General features: G+C 38.8%; 1 protein-coding gene across 2 annotated transcripts in view; it reads left to right on the plus strand.

Moving 5' to 3' along the window:
* Positions 1–226: 226 nt before the first annotated feature.
* Positions 227–27606, plus strand: part of ppfibp1a (PPFIA binding protein 1a) — a 30931-nt gene continuing 3551 nt past the window's right edge. The window contains exons 1-22 of one of the 2 annotated variants that reach the window (XM_044343563.1): positions 227–310; positions 10205–10283; positions 11994–12199; positions 13258–13338; positions 13999–14112; positions 14268–14378; positions 16091–16183; positions 17812–17929; positions 19649–19710; positions 19795–19861; positions 20594–20712; positions 20946–21019; positions 22116–22152; positions 22508–22658; positions 23627–23762; positions 23849–23971; positions 24407–24557; positions 25131–25242; positions 25331–25419; positions 25611–25733; positions 25862–25987; positions 26928–27116. In XM_044343563.1, the coding sequence (XP_044199498.1) occupies positions 10220–10283; positions 11994–12199; positions 13258–13338; positions 13999–14112; positions 14268–14378; positions 16091–16183; positions 17812–17929; positions 19649–19710; positions 19795–19861; positions 20594–20712; positions 20946–21019; positions 22116–22152; positions 22508–22658; positions 23627–23762; positions 23849–23971; positions 24407–24557; positions 25131–25242; positions 25331–25419; positions 25611–25733; positions 25862–25987; positions 26928–27116 (2346 nt within the window). In that variant the 5' untranslated portion in view covers positions 227–310; positions 10205–10219. Of the gene's footprint in view, positions 311–599; positions 764–10204; positions 10284–11993; positions 12200–13257; positions 13339–13998; positions 14113–14267; positions 14379–16090; positions 16184–17811; positions 17930–19648; positions 19711–19794; positions 19862–20593; positions 20713–20945; positions 21020–22115; positions 22153–22507; positions 22659–23626; positions 23763–23848; positions 23972–24406; positions 24558–25130; positions 25243–25330; positions 25420–25610; positions 25734–25861; positions 25988–26927; positions 27117–27606 lie in introns of those variants that run through there. The other variant, XM_044343562.1, reaches the window with a different exon arrangement.

Genomic DNA, 27606 nt, shown 5'->3' on the forward strand with positions numbered 1-27606 from the left:
TAGATCCCCGCAAAAATCACACCATAATCATTTTAATATGTTTTTCAATGAAAATGAGAATAATGATTCATAATGATTCATTTCCTCTAATATCACATCATATCTTCCGGCTTTGTCCTCGCTCAGTGTTTTCAGCTTGACGCCGACCGCGTATTTTGTGACATTCATGTACTATTCGGAATAATCGGAAAAATGAGTTCCCCACTGTGAAATTTTCACGTGAGGCTCCCCTTCAAATCGGAACAAGAACTCGGAAAGTCGGCAAAAAATGTGGTACACGACTTGCCGAAAGTTGACGTCATACACACAGGTACAAAAGTAAATGTCTGGTTGATGGCAAGAAACTTTTTACTAATTCATGTATGGCATATCAATTTTTTGCTTACATGTAATTTGTATTGTGATATTAGGTTGGAACGGTTAGTTGCTGTCCACGTAGAGTGGCATTGATTAGCTAGAAAGGATATTTATTAGGATAAAGCTTGATAACAAGTCAGGTAAAGCAATATTTTAGTGGTTTTAGGGAATATACTGATCTCATCTTTGTAGCGTCCATGTTGCTTCCACATTACCGCTCAAAAGTCTGAGGAGCACGTGAACGCAGCATTCGTCTGTAGTTGGCATGAAAACTTCAGTTCTCAGAGAAATTCAATGGGAAGCTGAACGCTGACAATGAAGCTCCGCTGAAAAGTGCAGAAAGTGTTTGGAGTAAGGCTTCTGGAGACAGCTGGATCCCTTTTTTCCACATTTTTGGTCGAAAACTGTAAGTTTACCGAAGTTTTCACTTAACTTTTTTATTGTTTTTACTGTTAACGCTTATCCAAACTTCCTAAGACTGCTCGCTTCAAAATGTTGACAATTTTCTTTTTACACTCCGTATAATGAGACTTTACGAAGCTAAATATAATGTGTTTGTGTTATCTAACGTTCAAACTGAGTGCTTAGCCTCTTATCTCTTGTTAAAATGTTCTGAGTATCAATTATGTCACTTATCTCTGTGGGTAGTTTCTAAAAATATTTACAGTATCTGCGGTGTTATCTGAGTTCAGGTTGAAGTTATTGTTGTTTATTGTTTTGTGTATTTAATGTTATTCTCATTTCTTGCTTTGGTATCAGTAAACATCCTCATAGCTAGCTAGTTACTTTGCTATTTTATTATTATTTTAAAGTTTATGGCATAGCTAATTAGTATGCTTCTCAACAAACACTAACTGCTTCATAGAGCTTAAATTTCATTTTCACTAAAATACACACAGAAAAACCTCTAAACCACATATATACCATCTAAAAAGAGGTGCCAAAAGACAACATTTGTCAAGAGAGAGAATTTTCTTTCTTATTATTCTTTTCTTTTTATATTTTTCAGCATATATTGAACAATTACATCTATTTTTGTTTGTAAACACCCTTTCAGTTTAACCAGAGCTGACGCATTATGCACCACATGTCCATGAATGTGTGATCTCTCTTCTAGTCAGGCTCAGTCTGGCTCCCAGAAACATAAAAAGGCAGTAGCAGCCAACACAAAGCCAGCACTTTAAAGTTGCTTCTGGTCCTGCGTCAGCTTCTTTCATTATCAGTCTCAGACTTCTGCAGCCTTTGTTTGTATGAACCTCTGTAGTATACAGTTGTTCAGGAAAAACCTCCCTCCCGAGGCACTGCATGACCTGCTGGCAGCTCCTCACTCTACGTACGTCTGCTGATGTCTTGGCTCCCGGGCTGAGAACTGAAAGCATAACAAAGGATTTTATTTCCCTCGCTGACAGTAACCATATTTTTATCCCACCACTCTCACTCGGCCAACGGTCAGTAGCTTTAGTCCATGCTGTTGCACACTTGCTTCTTGTGCAGCCATATCTGATGTTACAGTTGGAGAACAAACATAATAAAACACGTATTCATATACTGCATCCCCAAGTGATTATTTAAATGACTAAAACAAATAAATCTAATCTCCAGGCAGCAATCATCTTGTTTCCCCTGGCAGCAGGCATTCTCATTTGTTTGTTTTTCAGGTAACGAGAAGACAAAGTCCATTAATCAGACCTGGTTTGTATTAGCAGAAAACTTAGCCTGCAGTAAGATAGACATGAGTAGACGAAACCCCAAGAGATTTCAAAGTTTTAGGTTTTATTTATCTTGACGCCACTTGTCCAGAAAATTGACAGGCGCCTTCCTATCTTGGAAAACTTTTTCTAGGCATTCGCATTCCTGGCATTCTTGGTATGGTGCTCTTGTGGTGGTGTATTTTGAAACAGGGGAGGTGTCACTTTTTAAATGATGATGTATTGTGATGTTTATATGATGTTTGAAATTAAATTAAAATCTTTATTTGAAACATTTGCTACATACACATATAATTAAAGGCTCAACTTTTTCATATGAGCCGTGTAAGATCCTCTCTAAATTGAGAAAAGTTGATACTCCACTATGCTCTATGATGTGATGAAACTGGTACAATAGCTTTAGGAATTTTAGTTTTTAGTTTTAGTGGTTCTTTTGTTGGTCAGTTCTGGGATTGCTGGGAAATGTCAGTTTGTTACTGGGAAGGAACACATTTCTCCTGAATGTGCCAGGAAACGCTTCCTGACAGGACCAAGCAGAGGTCTTCCTGAGTGTGGGGATGCCTCTGTTTCAATCCTGTTTATGGTTTCATTCATGTAGAACTCATTTCATTTAGCAGTATTTTACTTATCGTCTGAGGTTTACAGCAGCAACTCAACGATTACACGCTAAACAGGACTAAGACTTCACACTTAGAAAGGTCTGCTTTTGTGCTGAGACTTTGATAACAAAAGCAATGAAAGGCAGTTTTTCTTGGCTTGCTGTGATCTCTTACTCAGTTCCTCCAGCTCCTTTCAACCATCCTCTCCCTCCCCCCTCCAATGTGATTTCTGACTGTGATGTAGTTGAGGCCACGTGGAAAAACTGTAATAACTTGGGATCAGTGTCGCCCTGCTACCATGTGAGTCTCTGAAAGACAAAGAGTTGTTTGTGCAGTGTCTCTCAATGTGGCCACCACCGCTGCTGCTGCTGCTGCAGTGAGAAATAAAGCACTAGTTTAAAGTCTGGGCTGTCGTTTCTGTCAAACAGGCTAACCTCACAAGCAGCCCAGACTAAAAGTCCACTGGTCCATCTCTCAGGGGGGAGTGTAAACAAAGACAGGGTGTTTGACTGGAGGTTGGATTTCACGTCGGACTAACCTCCACAAGTTTATGTCACGCTTTACATCCACGTTAATGTGTGCATGCACTGCTGGAGCTATTACTGCTGTACTGCTTAGGGCTGTGACTGAATGGATTTTTTTCTTACCGCGGTGAAAAAGCAACGTATCCCACCGCCAAACCGCGGTCTTGCAGCCTGGTGCCCGGAGCAAGCCGAGGCAACACAGATTCTCCGATGTATCTCCATCCAGTTGTGTTTGGCTTTTTTTTTTTTTTTAAATTGTGGTGATGACGGTAATGAGCTCATCCCCGTGGTAGGCATCACATGATCACAGTAATGACGTTATCGTCACAGCCCTAGTACTGCAACTAATTGAGATTAAAGCTGAGGCATTTATAAAGTTAATCTATCAGCTGCTGCTTTTGATAACTGGGTAACTGTTTGAGTAGTTTTTCACGCAAAAGTTTTAAACATTTTCTGGGTCCAGCTTCTTCTATGTGAGGATTTGTTGCTTTCATTTGTCTCATAATCAAATAAATGTATCAAAGATTTAGACTGTTGGTTAGAGAAAACAAAGTCATGAGATTTGTCCATGGGCTCTTGGAAAACAATTGATACATTAAGCGATTATAAAAATTGGTATTTGCAGCCCTGATGGAGCTACAGTATCACCACTGCAAATATTTCCTATTTCCATCTTCTCCTACTGACGCCACTACTACTACAGTGACACCCAGAACAACTGCACCTGGTACTACTGACAGTTTAGTTTATTAAGATTTGAGGAACTTTTTAAACTAACTTAAGATGCAATCAGATGTCATGGTTTTTAGCTGTAAATTCAATCCTGTAAAGGATGGTTTATATCTTTTGCAAATTAGATAGTGAAGCTTTCTAAATTAAAACACAAATGTGCTGCTGACTTCTTGATGCAGTAATGAGATCTGAATATCGTGTTTCTCTCAATGGTAAGACCAGTAGCTGTCTTGACTGAAGAATCAAATGTAATCAAATGTTGCTGGATGCCAGTGGTTTAAGAGTAGTGATAACAACACAAGCATCCAGAGAAACAAGCTCTGTACAGGAATAACAAATTAAATTTCATTTTTAGTTCATAATTAAGTTGTACATTATGATTTTTGTTGGACAATCTTCTATAAAATAAAACAACAATTTATAATTAATATATAAAAGTGTATTATAATGCAGTAGTCATAAAAGTTAGATAACCTCTGAAGGCATGGACAAAAAGCAACAGCATTGTTCAGGCTATTTTAAAATACAGATTTTTAATTTATTTAAAGACAGAAGGTAGACTGTGACCTGGATAGAGCCTGGTTTGTTGATGACTCTGACAGCTTACAAGATGGTATCATCAGCATTACAGATATTAAAATGCTAAGTTGGAAAAGACAGTATATATTATTTATGTATAAAAAAAAAATGGCAAGGGACCCGAACTTGATCCCTGTGGGACACCTGCTAAAATTAAAGGAGTTCTATTAGAAAGATATGTGTTAAACCAGATATTGCAAAATAATCAAAACAAATGGAAAGTAACTTAGTTGCTATAGTTTTAATTAACAGTATTAGAAGCTTCAGACAGATCCACAAACGGCCAGGGTACAAATAATTTTCCTTTTTATTCAGGAAGTTAGCAGTGTTGTTACAATAACAGTTACCAGGTCTAAACTTTTGACTCCTACTACTTGGATTACTGTACTACAACAGCTAATGCTGCTGCTATTGGTACTCTGAGCCGGTTGTATTCTGAAATGCACATCTGCACCACAGCTGGAACTGAGTTATTGGACCACGAGTGTTTGAGGCACCGGTGGAGGCGTCTGTTTGTGTGTCTCAGAAACCGACCACTCAGCGTAGGGTCAAGTAATCCCAGCCTATTTTCTTTTCAGATGCATTGTCCCTCCCCCTCCATATCTTTGTCTCTCCATCTGGTTTATGTTAAAATCTCCTCACAGCTTTAGAAAAGTCAAGTGTGATTCTCTGATAGATGTGTCTTTCTATAAAATAGACTTAGAAATATTACTTCTGTCAAATGCATTTAGATGGACGATGTTGCTGCCTTTTAACACTTTTATTTGAACGTTTTGTCGAGAGCAGAGCCATCGATTCATTGTGTTTGTAATGTGGTTTTGTATAAGGAGCCTGCCTGTCAGAGCATCAAGCCTCAAACAAAGTGCATTCAGAACTTGAGATGATGAAAATGTCATTGTAGAAAAAGAGGTCAATTTGAAGAAGCTGTCACAAGGCCTTTGTTCAACTCAGGTTTTTATTCATGCCTTTGTAATATGAACATTTTGCATTTGGCACTTGGCAGTGAGCTGAGGGTTGCCAATGAGAAGTTATTAGCATGACAGAAATAAGCAGGCGAGGTATTCTCTCAATATAAATCTTGAAAAGACTTGAAATGTATAACTCCTTCAAAGGATTACTTAAAGGATAAGGTCACAGTGTTAACAACTTTCATGAAAAGAACAAAAACAATGTGTTAGTCCATCTCTCAATACCCTCTGACTTGCCTACACTCTCTGTGGCACTCAGCCCCAAGCCCTTTCATTCCTACTAAAGTAAATCTTTGAAAAAACAGCTCTCAAGTATATAGCCTTAAAAAGGCTCAGTAATTTCAGCTGGACACAGTAGGTTTTCAAAAACGTTACTCAAACACAAGGCAATAATGCATTTGTTGGGGACTACTTTCAGCTGCGGATCAATACACATTCAGTGCATTCAATCAACTGCAGTGCCCATGTTCATTGCATTGAAAAGGAACCCAGCTCAACAGCGTGGCTCATTAACGTGTTTTTAATAGTTTGTGGACAATAGTGGAGCTTTATAGCATAACAGCATCGGTTCTCTGATGGTTTTGGTCTTTTCAGGGGATTTGTTGACAATAAGAAAAATACCACCAGCCTTATCCCTTTAAGTATGTACAATTTAACCACATTACAGATTTAGTTTGTTATTGCATTGTTGCTGTTTGTTTGTTTACTTCAATTTTTGAGCTGAATTAAGTCCTCACAGGATTTTGTGTGATGGGTGGAGGGAAGCAGGTTGCAGAGGTCGGTGGGGATGTCAGTACCAGCCATTAGTGTTTGGTTTTCGGGAGAACTAACCTGCTCAGGAATGTGTGTAGTGCTCACTCCTACGCTGTGGTGTTATCAATCATCATTACAGACACTTTCTCACATGGCTGGAGAGATGGACCCTCATCTGTGGGCTTTTCCCTTGAGTTTATGGTCAGAAAATTCTTTATGGATGACCTGCTCATCACTGATGCACAAGGAAGTGGAAAATGTCTCTAACTGGCATTTTAAAGGGTCTGGTTTTATGCATTTGGAGGATGAACAGACTAGTTTACGTGGCAAGTTTTAATACCATTTTCTGCCACATGACCAGCACAAGATTGATTTTTTTTTTTTTTGAAGTGCACATCTAATCCTGGTTTGATTCTTCCTCAGAAGTTAATTGACCCTACATTCTGAATTGCATGTGAGCAGTTAAGATGCTCTGTTTTCCACCAAATGATGTGATCTCTCATGAAACTTTAAACACCAGGGGCCAGATGCATAAAACTCTGTGTAGATTCGTGATTAAAATTGTGCACGCACAAAGCCAGAAATATGCGTACACATTCTTTTCGTAAGACTTATAAAGCCTTGCTTAGACACGGTTGTGTTTTATAAATCTCAATCATTGTGGAACTGGGTGCACAAGCCTCATGTCCTCTCCCATAATTATCCATAAATGGATGAAGACCCGCCATTAACCAGCTGTTTTCATATCAACATGCTGTCTGCTCCACCAATCTGTACACCTGTCAATGAAACAAATGAGAAAGAAGACATGCAGTCGCACAGATTGTGTGGTACCAGCGAAGTTCTCCAACAGCGCCAGAACAGCTGTCATTACGCACAGCTGTTTGGCTCTTTATAGCGTCCATATCATTAATTCATCACATGGACCTGTAAACTATTGTCCGTAGTGATATCTCAGAAATGTAATCAATGATTAGTTTGTAGCGCTCTTATGTAAACCGACTTTACAAGGCGTGACACAACTAAGGATAAAATAAAAAGAATATTAATAGCAAAATACAGTGTTGACTCATATGTGATTTAAAAGTATGATAAAATGAATCACACAGAAATGATTAATCAGCATTACCTTTGTAAATGCATCTCTGAGCAACAGATCTCTGTGTAAAGGCAAAAAATCCCACAGTCAGTGCAGCTGGTTGTCAACCAAAACAAACAATGTTTTACTAAAAGAGTCAATCTCTCACCTCATATTTCATCTCCAGCTCATCACATCACCCTCAGATCACTTTAAAAAAAAAAAACGTGTGTACGCCTGGTCTGAAGAATGCGTGAGATGCACACATTCTCACTGCACATTGTGATGATAAACACCAGTTTGTGTGCAGGAAATGGTGTATGGTTTTTGTGTGCACACATAGTTTATGCATCTGGCCCCAGATTTATTGTGGCTTTTATCACAAGACAGCAGAGAGAGGAGGAAAGCAGCTTAAACAAGAGAGATTTGCTAACACTGCGGTTTGTTTTATCTCAGAATGTTAGCATAGCTGAGTGGAGCATAAGATAGCACACGCTGGTGTTCCTCTCTTCATGCAATTTGTTGTTTCCAGCATTCATAGGGAGAGAGAAAATATTTGGATTCTCAACAAAAAAGCGTCTTTTTTTAGAAAAGGGATAAGCTTTAGGTTTCTCCCACGGGGTGAAAACAAGCAGCTGACCAAATACCGCTTCCACCCTGGTGAGAGTGAGTGATGGTTTTCCATCATACTACGGAAATACCTGCGGAGGAAAACGTATTAGTAGTAAGACGGGTCTCTCCTCCACCCTCAATCCTCATGGGAACTATAAAATCGAATAGGAAAGCATCTTATTTTCAAATTTGAGGTATTCTTCAGCCATTAACCAGTAATTCTGTTTTGTGTTGCTTTTAAGAGACATAATGTGGTTCATGTGTGCACATACATTTCAAGAGTTCTGTTCATAATCAATCTTATTGATATGTTTATGGAGTAGTGGAGATATACAGCAGTGTGTATATGAAGTTTTTGGGAGAAACTTCCTCCCTCTTTCTGAGAAAGGGGAAGGATTCTGTGCGAGTGTGAAGCTGAAATTAGTCAACGGAGCACTTAAGGCCCCTTGTGTTAACAGCAGACCCCAGCCCCCAGCTCATATTGAGGCCACTGGTTTAATTACACTCTTAATGCCCATTTTTACCCTGCTGGGTGTGACACTGTGACCCCAGAGAGAGAGGAAATGAAGTAAAGCTTTTCAGTCCCTGCCCCCCAACCATGGGACTCCTGAACAAGTAGAGCCACTGTTTTTATGTTGTTAGTTCTAGGCTTTAGTTTTACCCACATGCACCATCTCAATCCCTTCAAATCAGATCTTGTTTAGTGATAAGTGGTCAATGTAAGAAAAGGAGAGACATGTGATAAGTGTTTGAATTCAGCGGTCATGGGGATACTGTCCAACTTTGTTATGGAAGTCTGAGATGCCAAGCATGCCATTGCTACGAGGCCTGAGACCCCTGGGAGAATAGTGTCATTATTCCAGATAGGAGTCTGCCCATGAACACCCGTGACTGCATGGTTGCCGGAAATGAGGCCTGTTGGATAATAAGTCCTGGAGATCACTTTGTTTTTTGTCTCTCAGGCAGCCAGTTTCTGTGGCACAGACTGCAGGGTTAATTTAATGCAGCAGTCATTTGAGAAGGAAGAATGAGAGTTTGTACCATAACACGATTAGTGATAATACAGTTATTTTTTTTTTCAAATGGAAATGTAATAACACGCAGGCAGGCTTTGTCGTTTGAAGCTGATAGTTGTGTCGGTGCAAAGCAATTCTCAGAACAGTAATAATAATAGGGATTAGGACTCCAGCTAATTATTTTCACTGTTGATTAATCCGCAGATCATTTTCCTGATTAATCGGATTGTTTAGTCTTTAAAATATCTGAAAATGGCATCATGATTTCCTAAAGCTTGAGGTGACGTATTCAGGTTTTTTTTTGTTTGGTCCAATAAACAGTCACAACCCCAAAACTACTGTGTTTATTTTCACAGAAGATAGAGAAGGAGAGGAGAGGAAATCATCACAAATCAGAAACACACATCACATTTTTGCTTGAAATATGACTTATCCTGTTATCAAAATAGTTGCCGATAAATTTTCTGTTGATCAGCTAATCCGTTAATCGAGTAATTTGTCATCTGTTAGACTTTTGTTGAATCCCGGGCTTAACTCATGATGACAAAAAAAGAAATCATTACAAAAGTGCAGGAGTCTTCTTTAAACAGAGAAAACCCACAAAGTTTATTAGACATCTTTATCAGACCCTGCGCCATGATTTACATTCTGGTTACACTTGTTTACACTCGGCCAATATTTCAATCCCCTTGCCTGCCTGTTGAAAGTGGCTTTCCTCTCTTGATCCAAATGTCTCCTCCAGTAAGTTTAGTCTTCTGACCACAGCTTGACTTTTGAGAATAGTTTGAATCTGTATGAAAATGACCTGCCAGCTTAAATAGCCTTCTTCTTTGTTTACTTTTGCAAGCCATTCTGGTCTTTGATTTGCAAAATGTATCCGTGACACTTAACTGTTTGTTTAGTGCTCAGAATTTCTATGTTTTGGAGTTTGACGTCGTCATCGGGCCTTCAGTAAAAATGGTATTTTTTTTAAAATGTTGTCTCTCTACCATGACTTCATATTACTTGTCTGTTTACTGATTGGTAAAAATTGCAAAAAATTCACTAGATGCTTGTCTTGCTGCTGCAGACATCCCATAGCTGGCTACTGCTCTCATTTGGCTGGAAGCTGAAATTTTTGGGGATCCCCCTGTCTGTACAGTTGGTGGATTTTGAGAAAACTCTGTTACTCTCTATCCTCCTAGAACTGGCAGAGTCCTTTATGGATCCATCTTCTCTTCTCCCTCTTGTCTCTCTCTTCTTTTTTTTTTAAAAATACACTTTATTTTCTATTTCAGATTCATTGAGCAGAGATGATGTCTGACGCCAGCGAGATGTTGGCAGCAGCCTTGGAGCAAATGGATGGGATCATAGCAGGTAACCACAGTGTACACTTAGACTTTAAAACCTGGCCAAAGCACTTTTTTAAGTGGGCATAGCATACTATGGGGTCGAGCCACATCTGGAAACCATTGAAATGCAAGCTGGGAATATCAAGTCCAGTGGACGGCAATACAATGTGTCCTTCTCATTCTACTCCTACCTGCTGTTTAATGTAATCCTGCTGAATATACATAAAAGTTTGGAATAATGCAAGTTGATCACAGGCCTTTTCTGCCTCCATTGCATTCCTCCACCATGAGAAATGAAAGTTTCCATTGTCCCCGCAGTGACGGAAACTAATGATTATTCAAGTTTTGTGCGTTTGGAATACAAACTCCTGCTTGGGAACTTTTGGCCACACTCTATATACTTGTGCTGCTGCAGATGAGCAGAGCAGGCTTCAGTTTCAGAGTCCCCACTTTTCCGCTGATGTGTGTAATTATAGCGCTGACCTTTCCAATGGGAGCCAGGCGGCTGATCACATGACATCCCCCAGTCCCCCCCGTTTCCGCAGAAGCCACAGCCTTCATCAAGACCCACTCCCTCGCTACTGTGGGGAAGCCATGATTGTTGGGATGTTTATTTATTTAGCTCCCTCTGTGATACCATTGGACATCTTCATTATGGCTGACATTTAAGACAGATGACAGATGGTGTAGAGAACGCTGCAGCACACAATGCATCATGCATTCAAGCTCAGTATACGTGTTGCTGCATTTGCATTCAAGAAAAAAGTAGAGTGGTTCACAGAAACAGGAGGAGGTGTAATTGTCGTTCTTTGCTGATTCGTTATCATGTGATGTTTTATAAAATCCTTGTAAACATTTGCTTACGCAGTATCTGTACAGGAGTGTGTATTAGTGCTTACGCAGGGATGGAAAGAATACTAATAAGCACCAAAATAAAGTTTTTTATGAATTGTTTTGCAGAAATGTTAGCTTGAGTAGGAGAAAGTTACTACTAACATTGTCACAATGTCAGCAAAAGATTCAGTCACTTAAACTTAACTGAATGTTCTTTGGGGAAATGATGTAGGGGCCACATTTGGTTCTTTAATTGCAATACTCTATCAAATAAAGTGGATAAACAGCAGCGATTGTCAAGCAGCTTCAATGCCCATGGTGGCTTACCCATGATGTTTTCATACAATATTAGTTTTTTTCAAAATTGTTGACAAGACCATTGGATTAGATCTATTACCATGATGCATCTCTAATCACACATACAGTACATACAAGTGAAATGTTGCGTTACTTGTTCTAATAAGGTGGGCAGTATAGTCTGAACTAAAAGCTACATTTGGTGTGTTCTAGGAACACTATGAACCATCACCAGTGTATACGCAGTGACTCCAAGTCTGTTTGTTTCATGTCATCCAGATGATGGAGCTTGGTAGCAAGTTCAGAAAAAAAAAAAAGATGTAAACATTCAGTCACACAAATACTAAAATTTACAGCTTTGGTTAGTCATTATGATCACACCACCCCCATAAATGAACACCAGCTGTAGCTTCAGTCATAAATCCTTCTTTTTAGTCATGGTCTGCTGTTTTTCTTGTGAGAATTTACATTTTAATTTTGCACATCCTGCCAGCCTAATGAGCTCTTGTAATTTCACAACTTCACTCTTTTGTTTATGATTTGTATGAAATAGTGTTTCTTTGTGTCGTCCCACATCTAACTCTTTTTCTCTCCAATTTCCCAGGCTCCAAGGCCATGGATTACTCCAACGGGCTGTTTGACTGCCAGTCGCCCACTTCACCCTTCCTGGGTGGCCTCCGGGTGCTGCACCTGCTGGAGGACCTGCGGGCGGCGCTGGAGCTCATGGACAACGAGGAGAAGGACAACCTGCGATGTCAGATTCCTGATTCGACAGCAGAAGGGGTGGCAGAGTGGCTGCATGGACGAATGGTAACAATGCCCTCTTGTAAAATGTCAAGCCTGTCGTGTTTAGTCTTTGCTGTATGTTTTTGAAACAGAAGATTATATATTTGTGTATATTTGACAGTTTAGAAGTGATTGTATATGTAAACGAAATCATAAAATGTGACGGCGTGTAAACTGAATGCTTCTCAGACTTAAATGTTTACCTCTTATATGCCGCTGTGGTTGGGGAAAACCAGACTCTGACTCTTTAAAATCAGTTTCTAGGTCTAAGCCCCCTTCTGTAGAGTTGCTTTTGATTGGACTGTAACTGGTGACCAGAAAAAGTCATCCAGTATAAATCTTATAGCCAAAGTTTATCTTTGTGCAGAAATCAAAACTAACTTTCTTTTTTAGCACATTTTTGTTGAAGCCCAAATGATAAGATCTTTGTCTTTTGCACATTTTTAATGTAGCCTGGTATGAATTATCTTCTGATCTGCTTTGCATCTCTTGGTCCTGCTCCATCGCCTATACCGAGACTCTGTTTATTGTAAAAGTACTGTTATGACGTGCTTTGTGAATGATGGAGTTTCTATAGGAGTCCTGCTGGAAATAGTTTCCATCTTCCGAACTCACGTTGAGTCAGACTGAGACTTTTGTTTTGCTTCCCACATGGCCTCATCTCTCCATGTGTGATATTTGAGAGAAGAGTTTGCTTTTGATTCAATTTTCAAATCACTTGCATGTGAGAGCACTATTTACGCTCACATGTTTTGTAAAAAAAAGAAAAAAAAAACTCAACTCACATATCTTTACTTTTCCTCAAGGGAAAACCATGTGAGTTCATAGTCTGGGAGGTTATATGGTTATACACTTAGGAGGTATGCACCCATTAATAAAAACCTATACGGCTGAAGGCCGGTGTGTATTTTCATTTGGACTCCTCAGCTAGACCAGTATTTCAACATGACAGCTAAAGGCCGTTCCCCCTTGTTTTTTAATGAGCTTTCTTCTGAAAAGAAATAATGGTGTAAAGGCTTATTTCACCGATGCAGCCGTTTGTTCAGACAACACAAATCAACACACATTGTTTCTCATTCCAGACTAATGGCCATGGCTCAGAAGCAGTTTACCAAGAACGCCTGTCACGACTGGAGAGTGACAAAGAGTGTCTTATTCTCCAGGTTTGTGAGCAAAACTCTACATCACAGATGTAAGGCTGCAAAACAATTGCGCCTGAATGGGCAATTAAGTAGCATTGTGCCTGGTTGCTCTAGTGTAATTATCTCTGCCAAGGAGATTGAGAATGTTTACCGTCCTGTGTATTTCATTGTCTCTTAGTTAGCGTTAACTAATTTTGTAGAAATTTACAGAAAAAGAACCAAATTTGTCTTATTGAGCCTTAGCATCACCATGTGGTCAGTTGTAAAGCATTTTATATTTTTCCTCATAACTTTAAACCATGAGGCATAGATGCAAAATGTCTTTTTTTTTCCTGGATTTCTTGGTTCAAGACTAATCTTTAATAAAGTCCTGACCATTTCTGTCTAAAAAGATTTCCTTACAGCTTAAGTTTTGAGCAGAATCACCCTCACTCCTACAAATAATGTACAAAAAATCTACTCAAGTTGCCCAATTCTTGTAGATGTGGACCATTTAACATAGTGTCATAACTCTTCAACACTTATTTCATGTGAAACAACCAAAACTTTTGCAGAAATGTTTTAGGATCCCATTGCTCAAATTAAGAAGCTCATTATATAACTCATTGCTATTTAAAAGACCTATGTCCTCTCTCAGTGCTTTCACAGTGTGATTTATAAAGATGTCTCACTATTTTCCAGGTAAGTGTTCTAACAGACCAGGTGGAGGTGCAAGGTGAAAAGATTCGGGACCTAGACACTTGTCTTGAGCATCATCGTGAGAAACTAAATGCTACTGAGGAGCTGCTTCAACAGGTAAGACCCCTACAAAGAAGACAGTAGGGTTTTTCAGCTTTGAAAGTGCTATCTAGATGAATGGAGAAGCAACGCAGAGTTTTCTCAACTTATTTCCAAACTGAGCACTCCATAGAATACTTCCTTGCAGCTTTACGAAGTGTCTGGTTCCACAGGAGCTGTTGAACCGGACAGCGCTGGAGACCCAGAAGCTGGAGTTGATGACCGAAGTATCAAGTCTAAAGCTGAAGTTGACTGCTGTGGAGAGAGATCACAGGGACAATGAGGTAGACCCTCATCCTTAAGTTGTACCCCATCTTAGCCTGTGAAATGGATCAAGGATAGCTGACGGTTTCAGTTGCACCTGCACCTCATTTCATTTGATGTGTGACTCTGAATTCTGGCAGCCGCCCAGTCATTGTTTTAAAGTCACAAAGGTTCGTCTCACTCGGCTGGAGGACAGACTCGGATCTGTCATGTGGTTCAGGGTGAACTTCTTTAAGGGTTACAAAAGAGGCTTAAACACCCCTTGTGCTCCAGCAGCTGCTTCCTGCCAGACAACCCCCATCCATTCCTCTCCCCCTCACCGAGGGGCTAAAAGGCTGTGAAAGTTAAAGTTTCCATACACTCTGTCCATATATTTGGAGAATATTATATGGTGTTTCCAGACAGTAAAAGCTTAAAGGAGTTGACTGATTTGTCTGCAACTGCACATATTTATTTTTGTTTCCATTTAAGCTCCATTAAGCTTTTTTAAACCCTAAAGAATACGTCATATCTGTTCCATCTAAGAAATACTGATGTATTCTGATTTGCTGTATTTGTTTATTTTTTTAGCGCCTCTGATTGATGCATTTTGTGTCAAAAATATCACTGATTCCTCTCAGTTCTTTAACTTTAGTCGAACCAGATCACAGTGCAACTTACTCTTAAATTTGTGTTGAGGGTAAATGTCCATAAATGTATTTAGGATTCATATAAAAAGAAACTCCTTATTAGAACCTAATATATACATAAACATCGCTGATACATGGACACAGCCAATGGCAACATTATATTTCCTATTTACATTGCTCATGGCATGATGGGAACTGTAGAAAAGCTGAAACGATTAATCGATTAGTGAATAGATAGAAAATGTATCTTAAACAATTGTGATAATTGATTAATTGTTTAAGTCAGTTATCAAGCAAAAACATTCTGTGGTTTTATATAATTGTAAGTTAAATATCTTTTGGGTTTTTATTGGTCAAAACAAGCAATTTGAAAATGTCATCAAGGACTTTTAGGAAATTTTGAAAGGCATTTTCAATATTTCTGAATGACAAATTAATTGATAAATCCACAAAATAATCAATACGTATTCCTCACAAATGGACAATTTAACAATAAAACAACTGGGACAAAATGTTTGTTTGTTTTGCACTATCAATACATTTTTTGACAGTATTAGTGCACCGACAGTCTCCTCCATTTATGTACAGATATTTGCTATGTGAAAAACCTTTTTTAAGTTGTCTAGTCCATGTATAGTACCATTCATGTAGCCTAATGTACCCTTAAAAGGACAATATATTGCATGTCTAGCTGAGATATGTGACAGGACTGTAAATAAAGTGAGAGAAAACCGAGTTAAGATGAACTAGAGTTCAAAGCTAAAAATGAATCGGTTAACAGTCCTCCTAAATAACAGAACATATTTCATTTAGTCACAGTTTCTCTGACTCCTACACTGTTGCTGATAGGGATAAAAGCAGTTTCACAGTAACTGACTATGACGCTTCTCTTTAGTCCAGGATTTGTCTCCGTGTGTGGACAGAGCTTCTCAAATTCTCTCCTGAGGGACATCAGTCTGTTAATAATGTTTGGTGCCTTTGGAAGGAATTCTCCCCTCTGTTAAAAAATCAGAAATCTCTCCCACACAGTCTCCATAAACCTCCCCCAGTGCAGGTTTCGCTGTGAGTTTAATGGGTAATGGGAGTTCTTTTCTCCTCCCCAGGGCTTGTACCAAGAAGTAACGGACCTGCGGTTCAGAGTGACTGACATAGAGAATGAAAGACTGCAGTGTGAGAAGAAACTCAAAGCTACTAAAGTGAGTGTGTGCAGTTCACTGCTAAAGGAAGTCCAGCTAGCACCCACTTCATTCTTGTACATTGAACTATGACAGCAGATCTGAATTGATTTGTCCTTTTGAAGTGCATCATTACATGTTTAAAACCTTGTGATTACCTCCATGACATTGTTTCTCTGCTCATTCCTTCCTTGCCCCCTTTTTCACCCGTTTCCACTCCTCCTCCTCCTCCCTCTCTACTGTTATTTTAACATCTTTCTGCAACATGCTAACCTGTCAAGCGTCCAAAGTGGAACACTAAGCGGTTCACTGGAGATGAGGTGAACGAGATTTAATCTCCAGCCTGTACTCTTCTTCTTCTTTCTGGCCCCTTAAGATCCTCTAAACCTGCTCCTTCTCCACCGCTGCACCCTGTTTTCCTGACTTTCCACCACACTCGCTGTAAGTGCTTCCACCTGTACCGGTTACAAGATTTGTACCAGGTTCAAATCCTCTACTAGCTTTTGTCTATTAACACCTGTAGACAGAAACAACATATTAACTACACAGTTTGAGTTACAGTAAGCACATTCTTCTTTTTATGGTACATTTCTCTGGTCATAAAGCTACACTTCTTGTTAATCGGTACATCTTGATTGGAATTAGTTTTCTGAACAGTACGTTCTTCAGGTAGCTTTTGATGATGCGTCCAGTATTTTATACACTACGGTTTGTATACTAACCATATAACATTCTGCAGTATATTGGTTTTAGTGCACTGGTTCCCAAACTGTGAAGAGTTCCCGTGTATATTTTTGAGATGTAACTTTTTTTTCTTGTGAAATTCTCAATACATTCATCTCAGCAGGCCTCTAAAACTCTTAACGTTAAAGAGTTAATAATATTAACAATAGTGGAGAGACAAGTAACAAAATGACTTGAATTCCATTGAAATAACATCACACATAGAAAACAAACTGCATATTTCTACCAATCTTGTACTTCTTGTACTGTCATTTTACTTTCTGAATGAGTCTTGCTGACATGAATCTTGTGATCTTGAATCTTTTTTTTTGATTATTTGTTTCCTTCGTAAATGAGATTCATTAAACAGTTTGAGAACCACTGGTCATCTCACGAGATCTACAGTGTGTTAAATAGTGAACACAGAGTTTAACTAACTAACTAACTAACTAACTAACTAACTAACTGATCTACTGACTAACAAAATCTTACTAATAGTTTTGTTGTCTGACAGTTTGACTAATTTATACACAATTAATTATTTCATAACTGACTGAATTCACAATAGTTAGCAGATTTGAGTCAATAATAAAAATAATCACAAGTTGTAGCCGTAGTTGGGCGCTGCTGTAATTGTAACATTATCCTGCTCGTTAAGTTTAATAAGTTGAGTTTATTATGATTTATTATACTGTAAGTCTTGGTAATGCCCTTCCTTTTTTTCTGTTTATGAATTTTTTTCAGAGGCTAACTTTGTATGAGTCACGTACTCAGTAATGTGCGTCCTGGCTCTACGAGCGAACGATGATTCAAAAATTATCTTGTAACCTGACTAAATGAATTACATCCGTCCTCCCAAGCCTGAATTACTAAAAAATGTGACGGGGAATGCAGAGTGTTAACTTAATGTCTTCTTTTATCTGTAGGAGGAGCTCCAGCTTTTGCAGCAGCAGCTGGAGGAGCGGGAGGTGGAGCTGAGGAGGCTGAAGGACGAGAGCAGACTGAGGGTGGAGAGCCACAACAGAGCTGACGGAGGAGAGAGAGGTCGGAGCTGTTTTAATAATGGTCTGAGAGCGTCTCGTACCATTTCATGGAGTCCGACTCTAATATTACAAAAGGGTTTATGAGGATTGGACAAATAAGCATTCCTTGTTCCAGTAACACCAGATCCCCCTCCAGCACCCTTCCTGAAAAAATAATGAGTACTCCTCTTTCATTTGGATTTGAGAAGTGAAATTCCTCCATTAAACTTTTTTTTTCACTGTCTAACATTTCAGACAGTCCAAACTGTAATGAGGTAATTTGAGGTTATTTTGCCTTATCTGTCTGTGGGTCGATACCAAACATCTGCCTGTTTGACTTCCACTACTCCTTCTGTCTGCTGCTGACATTATCTTATCCACTGTGATGGTAAAGGAATGCCATTTATTTAAAGGGGAGTCTCATGTTGCCGTATAACACAATCTTATGTATTTGTTCTGTCTTTCAACTCCCTGTACAGACTCGAGTTGTTTGTTCAGACACTGACAACATCAAATCTGCAAAAGCTACGCCTCTAGCTGATGATTTTGAAGCAAAGTGTTGACTGGGAATTTTTTAATTGCAGTGCAATTAGGTAGGGAAATTAGCAGTTTGCTGGCTTTACTCCCAAAAAAGTCAGAGGTCCAGGTCACCTACAGAAGAGGAAGGTTTTCTAAAGGACTTTTCAGAAGCTCATTTGAACCCAGATGGTTAAATAAACTGTAGTCTGCCCAACCAAGAGGCCACCCTGACTTTTATACTGTATAGATTAGGGTTGAGTTCTGATAGAGGTTACCATTTTATTTTGGATTCAGTTCCAAATAGTTATCATATATTTGGGAAGCTCATAGTTTATCTCATCTTATCAGATCTTTTATCTAATTTTTATAGCAAAGAGCAATGCTCTTTTAGCTTTATGGCTAAAAACTCTGTTCTTTGAGCATCAATCTGTATGTTTTGGTTCTCAAACATCATACTGTAAATAACCTTTGTACTTAAACCTGTAATAGCTGATTTTGGGACAGAAACAAGCTGTGAACACAGCTTTGACATATTATCACCTTATAAAGAATGCCTCCCACCACTTATCAAATCTATGTACAATATTCACTCTGCTTTTAGCTCTTGTTTGGTTTCCATCAACTCCTAGAGGAAATATCTGGCAGTGAAGCTGATAAACGCTCCACCGACTTTCTCTGTCTGCTGTTCAGTGCTGGACAGGTAGCGTACGCTGGGTTTTTAGAGCAACGCTGCGCAGACCAGTGAGACTGAACCAAATCATGTAAAGTATATTCATTAGAGCAGTTTTAAAGTTGAAACAGCAGATTCCGTACTGGATAATGATCGGATTAAATGCTGTAAAACCTCAACCCTACTTCTCTACCACAATATAATCAGAAACTCTACTCATGTAAACACATTTAGAGTTCACATGAGGTTTGCCTTGAGGATAAACCTGCTTTGGATTAGATTACCCAGTGGTTGGCACATGTTTAATTGTGTAGCGCTCCCACTAAAACAAACAAAGTCCCACTTTTCAATACTTTGTGGCGATAATTGAATTAAGAGTTCATTGCAGCAACAAGCTGAGACAGAAGCTTTGCTGACAAGCACACTGAGCCCCTGTGACTTCAATATTTCTGATTTGTGCTGGCTGGTTTCAGAGCTGGGTGAGCTTGAAGCTACACTAAACCTTCCACAAGCATAAAGCATCTGTTTTTTTTCCTGTTTTGTTTTTTCTAGATACAGAAATGTTGAAGATGAAGAGGGTGTTGGAGTCACTGACGTCCGTCAACAATGAGAAGGTGCAGTGTAATGTGACGATGTGGTCGCTGATTTACTTAAAGCAGTCGTCACTGTAATGTTATGTGTGTTTTTTTTTTTTACAGGAGCGAAGGATAAAAGAGCTGGAGGAGTCGCTTACAAAATGCAAGAAAGTGCAGGAGCTGGTCAAAGGTCAGACTGTGTTTAAAGATCATACACAATAATGTTACTCATCATTTATGTGATGTACTAACCATGAAATTTGCATTAATATTGAATTAAAGTTGTATACAAGCAGCTTCACTTGTTGTTAAGGCTGATAAAATGATATCTTGAAAATCTATGTTCTTAAGATCTGTCTTAGTAAACAGACATTTATTTATCAAATTCATCAATGATATTAGGGGTTTAATTAATAGTTGATAGAAAGTCAACAATTATCAAGATTGATTCAGTCCAGCTTCTCCATTGCGATGATTTTTAGCTTTTCTCTGTTTTTAAATTATTTGAAGTTCAAAATATTTAAGGTTGTCGGACAAAACAAGATTACAGACTTCATCTTGGGCTCTTGGAAACTGTGACCAGCATTTTTCACATTTGATAGACTAAACAATTAGTTGATTATTTGAAAATATGTTTCACAAATGAATCAATAATAAAAATAATGATCGTTGCAGGCCTAGATGAAATGATTTGGTAATTAATTGGGAACTATTTGACCTCCAAATAACCACTAATATGAAGAAAATAAACTTCAAGAGATACATTTTTGTGTATTTTCGTGCTCAAAAGACTGTTTTCATACACTACATTATTTAACTGCTCTCTCTGATGACATATACTTAGTTTTATGGCAGGATGAACTGATCTAGGTGTGTCTATGATTCAGTTTATCCCTCTTAACTGTACTAATTGTCCTCTCAGAGAAGTTAAAGGAAGACGACTATGACGATATCCCAGATGATCCCTCACTTCCTGTAGCCATGGAGGTGGATCAGGTCACTCTACCGTTGGAGGGGGAGGCAGGAAGGAGCTCTGGCGAGGTAAACACAAACCTCTGTCAAAACAATTTGCACACAGGATGAACGCCAGACTCTAGACTTCCTTTGAAAAAAAAAAAATTAAAATTCAGCCTCCCACGCTGAAATAGTTTTAACCAGGAATTCAAAGCTTTTGTTTGGCTTATTATTTGTTGTGCTGCGTAAATGTTCTGCTGTTGGAGAAAATATGTCCAATTAATCATGTTTTTCACTGCTACTTTCTGCCTTTTTTTCAGTCAATTCCATGTATAGCAGTGTTGTCTGAAATGAATGAACTGGACAGAGAACGACAATTACAGGCAGCAGAAAGGTAACACCAACGCTCATCGCTCAACGCTTCTCTGTCTACTTCCTGTTACTACATGTTATTAAAAACCCACCACACGGTTGCAGAGAGCTCAAGCACTGAGAGCACTGTAGCTTAAGGACATGCAAGTAAACAGACTAAATACAAGGAAATGGAGAAAACATTTTCACCACATTGACAATTAAAAAAAAAAAAAAAAAAGCTGTGACTAAATACAACTCAGTCTAATTAAGAAACATATTCACCAATGTGATCACACATATGTGTCATAAAGAAATGCAGTGCAATAAAAATACAAAAATGCTTGTTATGCTTGTCACAATACAACAGAAAACAATAAAAACTGTTGTGGCGTCCCCTGAAATATTCTGTTCTGCTGGAGCTAGGTTTAGCTTAGTTTAGTTTAGTTTAGTTTATTTGCTTGTGGTTTTTTTAAGTTTCAGTACGTTCGCTTGGCCACCAAACCTCCTGCTTTTGCTTTATTTACTCTCATGGGTGGAATTGGTGCACTGGATACATTGAATTATTCACACAAAATTTATTCTAGCTGATGTTTTTGGCTGAAGTTTTCAAAGTTAATTTAATTTACAAAAGCAGACAGTTTGTCCTGAACAGTCTGAATTTATGACGGCTGATGTTGCAGTCACAGATTTTAGAGATCATGTGCGGGTTACTATATTCACTGAAGTTGGCAGTTTAGTTTCAGTTGTCCAATCGACAAATTAGTTACTCATGTTACTGTAATTGTTTGTTATCTTTGATCTTTTATCATCACTTTGTAAAGAGTCACTTTGTCTGAAGTATTGAACTTTGTAAAGGATTTATCTTATCTTGCTTTGTTTAATCGTACATTGTCCTTTTTTTGTTGAGTAGCATTTTAAATTGTTAGGGAATTCATGTCATTCTTATTTGAAGTAAACTATTACATGAACCTTTTCTTTCTTTTCTTTCAGTAGTTTATACCATTGATCTGACTTTATAAACGTGGTATATCAGCAAAGTAACAGTACTTCGACTTCATGCAGAGAATATTTCAGGACTCTGTAACCACTGGTTCAGTTCTTGAATGAATCTTTAATATTTTTCCTTGCTTTTTCAGTTCCTCAGACGTCCCACAACCAGGCAGCACTGACCAGGTAAGACCAGGCCCTCTCTGATGTGCGCAGGTCGAGTCTCTAGTGGAAAAAGTCGACTGACCTGATCAGGCAATGTATGCTGTTAAGCAGCATACATTGCCTGATAAAGTCATATTAAGTGCAATGGTGTAAACACTCATTTTCTTTTCTTTTTGAACTTTGATTATGAAGAATGTGAGTCCATCCAATATCAGTTTTTATGTGGTCACAGGACCAATCACAGGATTCGCTGTGTGAGCCTGTCCTGCAGATAGTCCTTGTCTGCCTCCTAGTGGTTGAATCATGAAACTACATTTCCCCCTTTGTCCTCTATTCTGACTTCTCTGTATGGACTTTTTTTTTTTTTTCCTCACAGACTAAAGATAAAGCGAGATCTGGTTCCTCCTCCCCAAAAGCAAATGCCACAAGTGATGACAGTTTTGGTACCAAGAAGGCCCGCGCCTCCTTCGGTCGTGGCTTCTTCAAGCTGCGTGGAGGCAAGCAGACGGCCAGTGCTCCAAATCTGGGTGAGCTCCTGATTGCCATGCAGTACTGGAATTTACAACATTCACATTTTTCACTATGTTAATATGTGTCTTTTTATGTTTTGTTACCGATTCTCATGTTTTTACCACGGCTGGTATTTGTGAAGATCGCTCACGGAGTGCAAGTGCACCTGCGTTAGGTACAGTAGAGCAGATTGGCCCTACAGCTCTGGATGATACAGCTGGATGTGCATAAAGACAATACTGACGCAATAATGTGACCATATGAGCTCAGTCTAATGACAGATGATCACATTGTCACACTGCCCTCTGATACATACAAACGACTTTCCCCCCACTTTTCTAAATCAGTGGTTCCTAACCTTTTTTACTTGTGATCCCTCAACATAGGTCAAAAGTCAATGAGGTGTGTGCAATTAAATCAAAGAGTGATTTTCCTCTTGACTGTTCAATTTGAATAATTTTAGAGGCCTAAAGAGGTAAAACTAAACAATATTTCACAAGAAAAGTTGGGAATCACTGCTTTGATCTTCATTAAAATGTTTTTTATTTCATTTAAAGATGTTTTTCTTGTTTCTTGTCTGTGGTTTGAGGTGTTTCTGTCAATGATCTCACTAAATCATCCAGCTGTCCCTCATCCATGACTTCAGACCATCTGCAATTAAGCTCTTTTGATGGCGGCCAGTTAAGTTGTGAAGCATTTCTCATTCGCTGGAAATGTGGAATGTGTTGTAGTAATCTACTAGTCCTTTGCATGGGTGATCTCAGTCGTGATATTCAAGGTTATTGAACTTGGACAGTAAAATAAAAACCTGGATTGTAGCGGAGCTTCCTCTAGTTGTGCTGTAGTGTTGTTTGAAGCTGGTAGATTCCTGAAAGAAAGTCTTGTAGTGCAGCATTTGGCCAAAATCTCATGGTTGGTTATGGTTGGTCCAGTTTTATTTAAATATTTGGCTGTACATGTTAATATGTACGTAATTATTTTACAGCTGAGACAGATCGTAAAGGCACAGATCACCTGGACTTGGCTGGTGCTCCTTCACGGAAATCCCAGGATGGAGCTCCTCCGTCCTCCTCGCCAGAAACCAAAAAGAAGTCCAAAGGCTTTAAGAAATTCTTTGGCAGGTAACAAGCCGGGGTCTGTCAGCTGCTTTTTATTGTAATATAAGATCACGTTCGGTTCATTTATTCTGTGATATTCACTCCTGCAGGCTAAAGAGGAGTCACTCCACCTCCTTCAACCTCGACGATGCTGCAGAGATGGAGTTCAGGAGAGGCGGAGTCAGAGCCACAGCCGGCCCTCGTCTCGGCTGGTCACGTGAATTGAAAAACAAGTAGGTGGAATAATATTTATAAATTATAGGCATAACCTATAATACAGTGCAGACATAGCTTTAAAAACATAAGCTACTGCAAAAAAAAGTTTGTGATTGAATAGTTTACTAATGAGGGAGGCTGCCAAATGTAATCCTTCATTCAAGTCTTTCAAATTTTTAACTTTAATAGGTTTTTGGAAATCATGATGGGTACTTTTCACTATTTTCTGACATTTTATAGACAAAACGATACATCAGTTAATCAAAAAATTAATTGTCAGATGAATTAATTTAAACAAACAAAAAAAACATTAGTTGCAGCTCTACAGGCCTTTTGATCTTATGGGAAAGAAAATACTGTATACAGAAAAGTCTTCTAAATGACTTCAGTGTTTAGTTAAGGTTCTATATGTTGATTTACTGTGATCAATACTCTGTCTCTGTCTCTGCCAGTGCTGTTGATGTTCCTTTCTCACGGTGGAGTAAAGACGAGGTGTCCGAGTGGATGCATGAGCAGGGCCTCGGTTTATATGTCGCCCAAGGCCAGAGCTGGATCAAATCTGGACAAACACTACTGCAGGCTTCACAACACGATCTGGAGAAGGTGAGAGTGTCTTCAGGAGAAATATTTACTACACCAACATTATTATTATTTACTGTTTTCTTTGAACAAAATCACAGTGCTGCTTTGTGTTGTTATATGGCACATTTTTCAGATTTCAGGCCTTTTCTATACCTCTTAACAATGTATAAAGAAATAATAAGAGAATAAGTTGAAGTTTGTTGGTTGGAGCACACATGATTGGGTGACCTTCTGTTAGTTCCTGCCTAGTCTATTTTTGGATTATTTGACTTTTGACAGTTTCCTGTTTTCAGTGGTGTCAGAAAACCTAAATGAGCTAAAAGACCAGATTTTAATCTCTTAAAGGTCTGTGCTATATTTCCAGAATTCAACAATTATGCTGAAACAAAGCACATTTACGATTTGTAGTTTTCATAACCCCTTTCAACGCTGACTTCAGACCTTTCACATTTTGGCTTAAAGTTTTAAAGATTAATGAATTGTGAATGTGATTTAAGCTCAAAGAAATTGGATGCAAAATTACTGTTTCACCTTTGACCTGCTGCTGTCTGAAGTTTCCTGTGTGTGATGTTTTATTGCTGTTAACATCATCAGGAGTTGGGCATGAAGCAGCCACTACACAGGAAGAAGCTCCAGCTGGCCCTGCAGGCTCTCGGGTCAGAGGAGGACGATCTGAAGGGCAAACTGGACCACAACTGGGTGACCAGTGAGTGTGATGTCATCTCAGAGCTTGTGAAAATGACTGCACTGGACTGTCAGACCTCCAGATTAAATCCTTGATGTTGATGTTTCAGGATGGCTGGATGATATTGGCCTCCCGCAGTATAAAAGTCACTTTGATGAAGCTCGGGTTGATGGACGTATGCTGCACTACATGACAGTGGTGAGCTCACAACCTCTCAAACGTTCTCACGTTGCAGTGGAGCCTGTGTGAAAGCTTGTTGAGCTACTTTGTCTTTAAAGTGACAAGAAACTTTTCTATTCTGACTGAACTTGCCCACTAAATAAATCATTCAACAGGTGACTTGACTTTGTGATAACTCTTTGTGGTTTGATCCTGTGTCTGTTTCCCAGGAGGACTTGCTGTCTCTGAAGGTGGGCAGTGTTCTCCATCACCTCAGCATCAAGAGGGCCATTCAGGTTCTCCGCCTCAACTCCTACGAACCCAGCTGTCTCAGGCGACGACCCTCTGATGAGGTATCACACAGGAAGTCACAACCCACACGTTCTTCCTTTTGTTTTAAAGACTTTTTAAACCTGTGTCGGATCTATCTGCTTCTGAAATATGCTTTTTTTTTTTTTTTTACTCTGTCGTCTCGGTCCAGAACAACATCACACCGGCAGAGATCTCCCAGTGGACAAACCACAGAGTGATGGAGTGGCTCCGCTCTGTAGATCTGGCAGAATACGCCCCAAATCTGAGAGGCAGCGGTGTTCATGGAGGGCTGATGGTGAGCGGGTGGGGACAAGGGATGAGGATTATGAGGAATGCTTGGATAAATTAGATGAAATATAACAATTCCTTTGGGAAATAACTATGGTAGCGGCAAATTAGAGAACATGTGAAATGAAATTTGCAAAAAAGTAAAATGAATACAGGGCACAATTACAAAAGTAGAATGTAGTAACTTACATAGAGCTTCAACTGATGATTACTCAGTGGTAATGGTTACTTAGTAGATTACTAGTGGTTGTTTAGTCTATAAAATATCAGTAAAAAGTGAAAAATGTTGTTTTGTCACAACCAACAGTCCACAACCCACAGATATTCAGTTAGAAGACTAAAGAAACCAGAAAATATTTATATTTAAGAAGCTGGATCCAGAGAATTAATGCATTTTTCCTAAAAAAATGACTCAAAACAATTATTTGATTATCAAAATTGTTGTCTCTTAATTTTCCTTCAATCAACTAATCAATTAATCAACTAATTGTTGCAGCTCTGAACTTATAGCTTCTATGCAATGTTCCTAAAATAAAAGCAGTAAATGTGCCTTTTCACTGCTGTATTTTGTAAACTTTCAAAAAATTGTTCTGTCACTTCAAGAGGATGAGAAGTTATTAGTGACAGATAGTAAATAGATCTACTTGCTGAATAAACTGAACAGGGTTGATTCGGTTTATTGACGACATTCTAATTTATATATAAGATTATCAGATTACATCAGGGAGAGAACGATAAATTATTGCAGACTGCCGACCTTTTGTTTGACGTTAAGATAGAAGAAAGAAAGAGAATAACAAGACTGAGTAATATGCCTAAATAATTTCTCATTATTTTTTTCACAAAGCGGACAAGACAACAAGTATCAGACACTGTTCTCTGTCATGGCCGTTACCCTCTCTGACCTCTCCCCATGATGTTTTCTCAAATATCTACGTGCTCCGAAGGTGTTGGAGCCTCGTTTCAACGTGGAGTCGCTCGCCCTTCTGCTCAACATCCCTCCCAACAAAACCCTGCTGAGACGCCACCTGGCCACACATTTCCACCTGCTCATCGGCTCCGAGGCCCAGCGGCTCAAACAGGACTGTCTGGAAAACCCCGACTACACCGTCCTCACCGCCACCGCCAAGGTCAAGGTAACTGCACGTCCACCACCTCACAAACAAATCCCTCTCTGTCTAACTGTGTTTTAGACAAATATATTGATCTAAGTAGGTATTATGAAGGTATAATGTCTATTACAGAATTAGATATACATCAGGCTATTTTTTCATCAGGCCTTTTATTAATGAATAATAATGTTGTTGAACATTATATGGTCCATGTTAGGAGCTGCTTAATGTGCTTTAAGTGGAAAGTTTTAGTCTTTTTATGGTCTAATTACTGTTTTTGTGGTTTTATCACGCAAACAAGACTAGAAAATACTGCTGTTGTACATTTTATCATGAACCTAACAATTATTTTTATTATAGATTCATCTACAGACTATACAAATCTATCTGCCTATAAAAACAAAAAGATTCAATGCAGCCTTTGCTGAACTGCTTAAAAGATTTCAAAACTTGGATGGATTTAAATTTTCTCAATCTTAATGAAAATAAGACTGAGATAGTTATGTTTGGACGA

The sequence above is a fragment of the Thunnus albacares genome, chromosome 23 (assembly GCF_914725855.1).
Source record: "Thunnus albacares chromosome 23, fThuAlb1.1, whole genome shotgun sequence".
Classification (NCBI taxonomy): Eukaryota; Metazoa; Chordata; class Actinopteri; order Scombriformes; family Scombridae; genus Thunnus; species Thunnus albacares.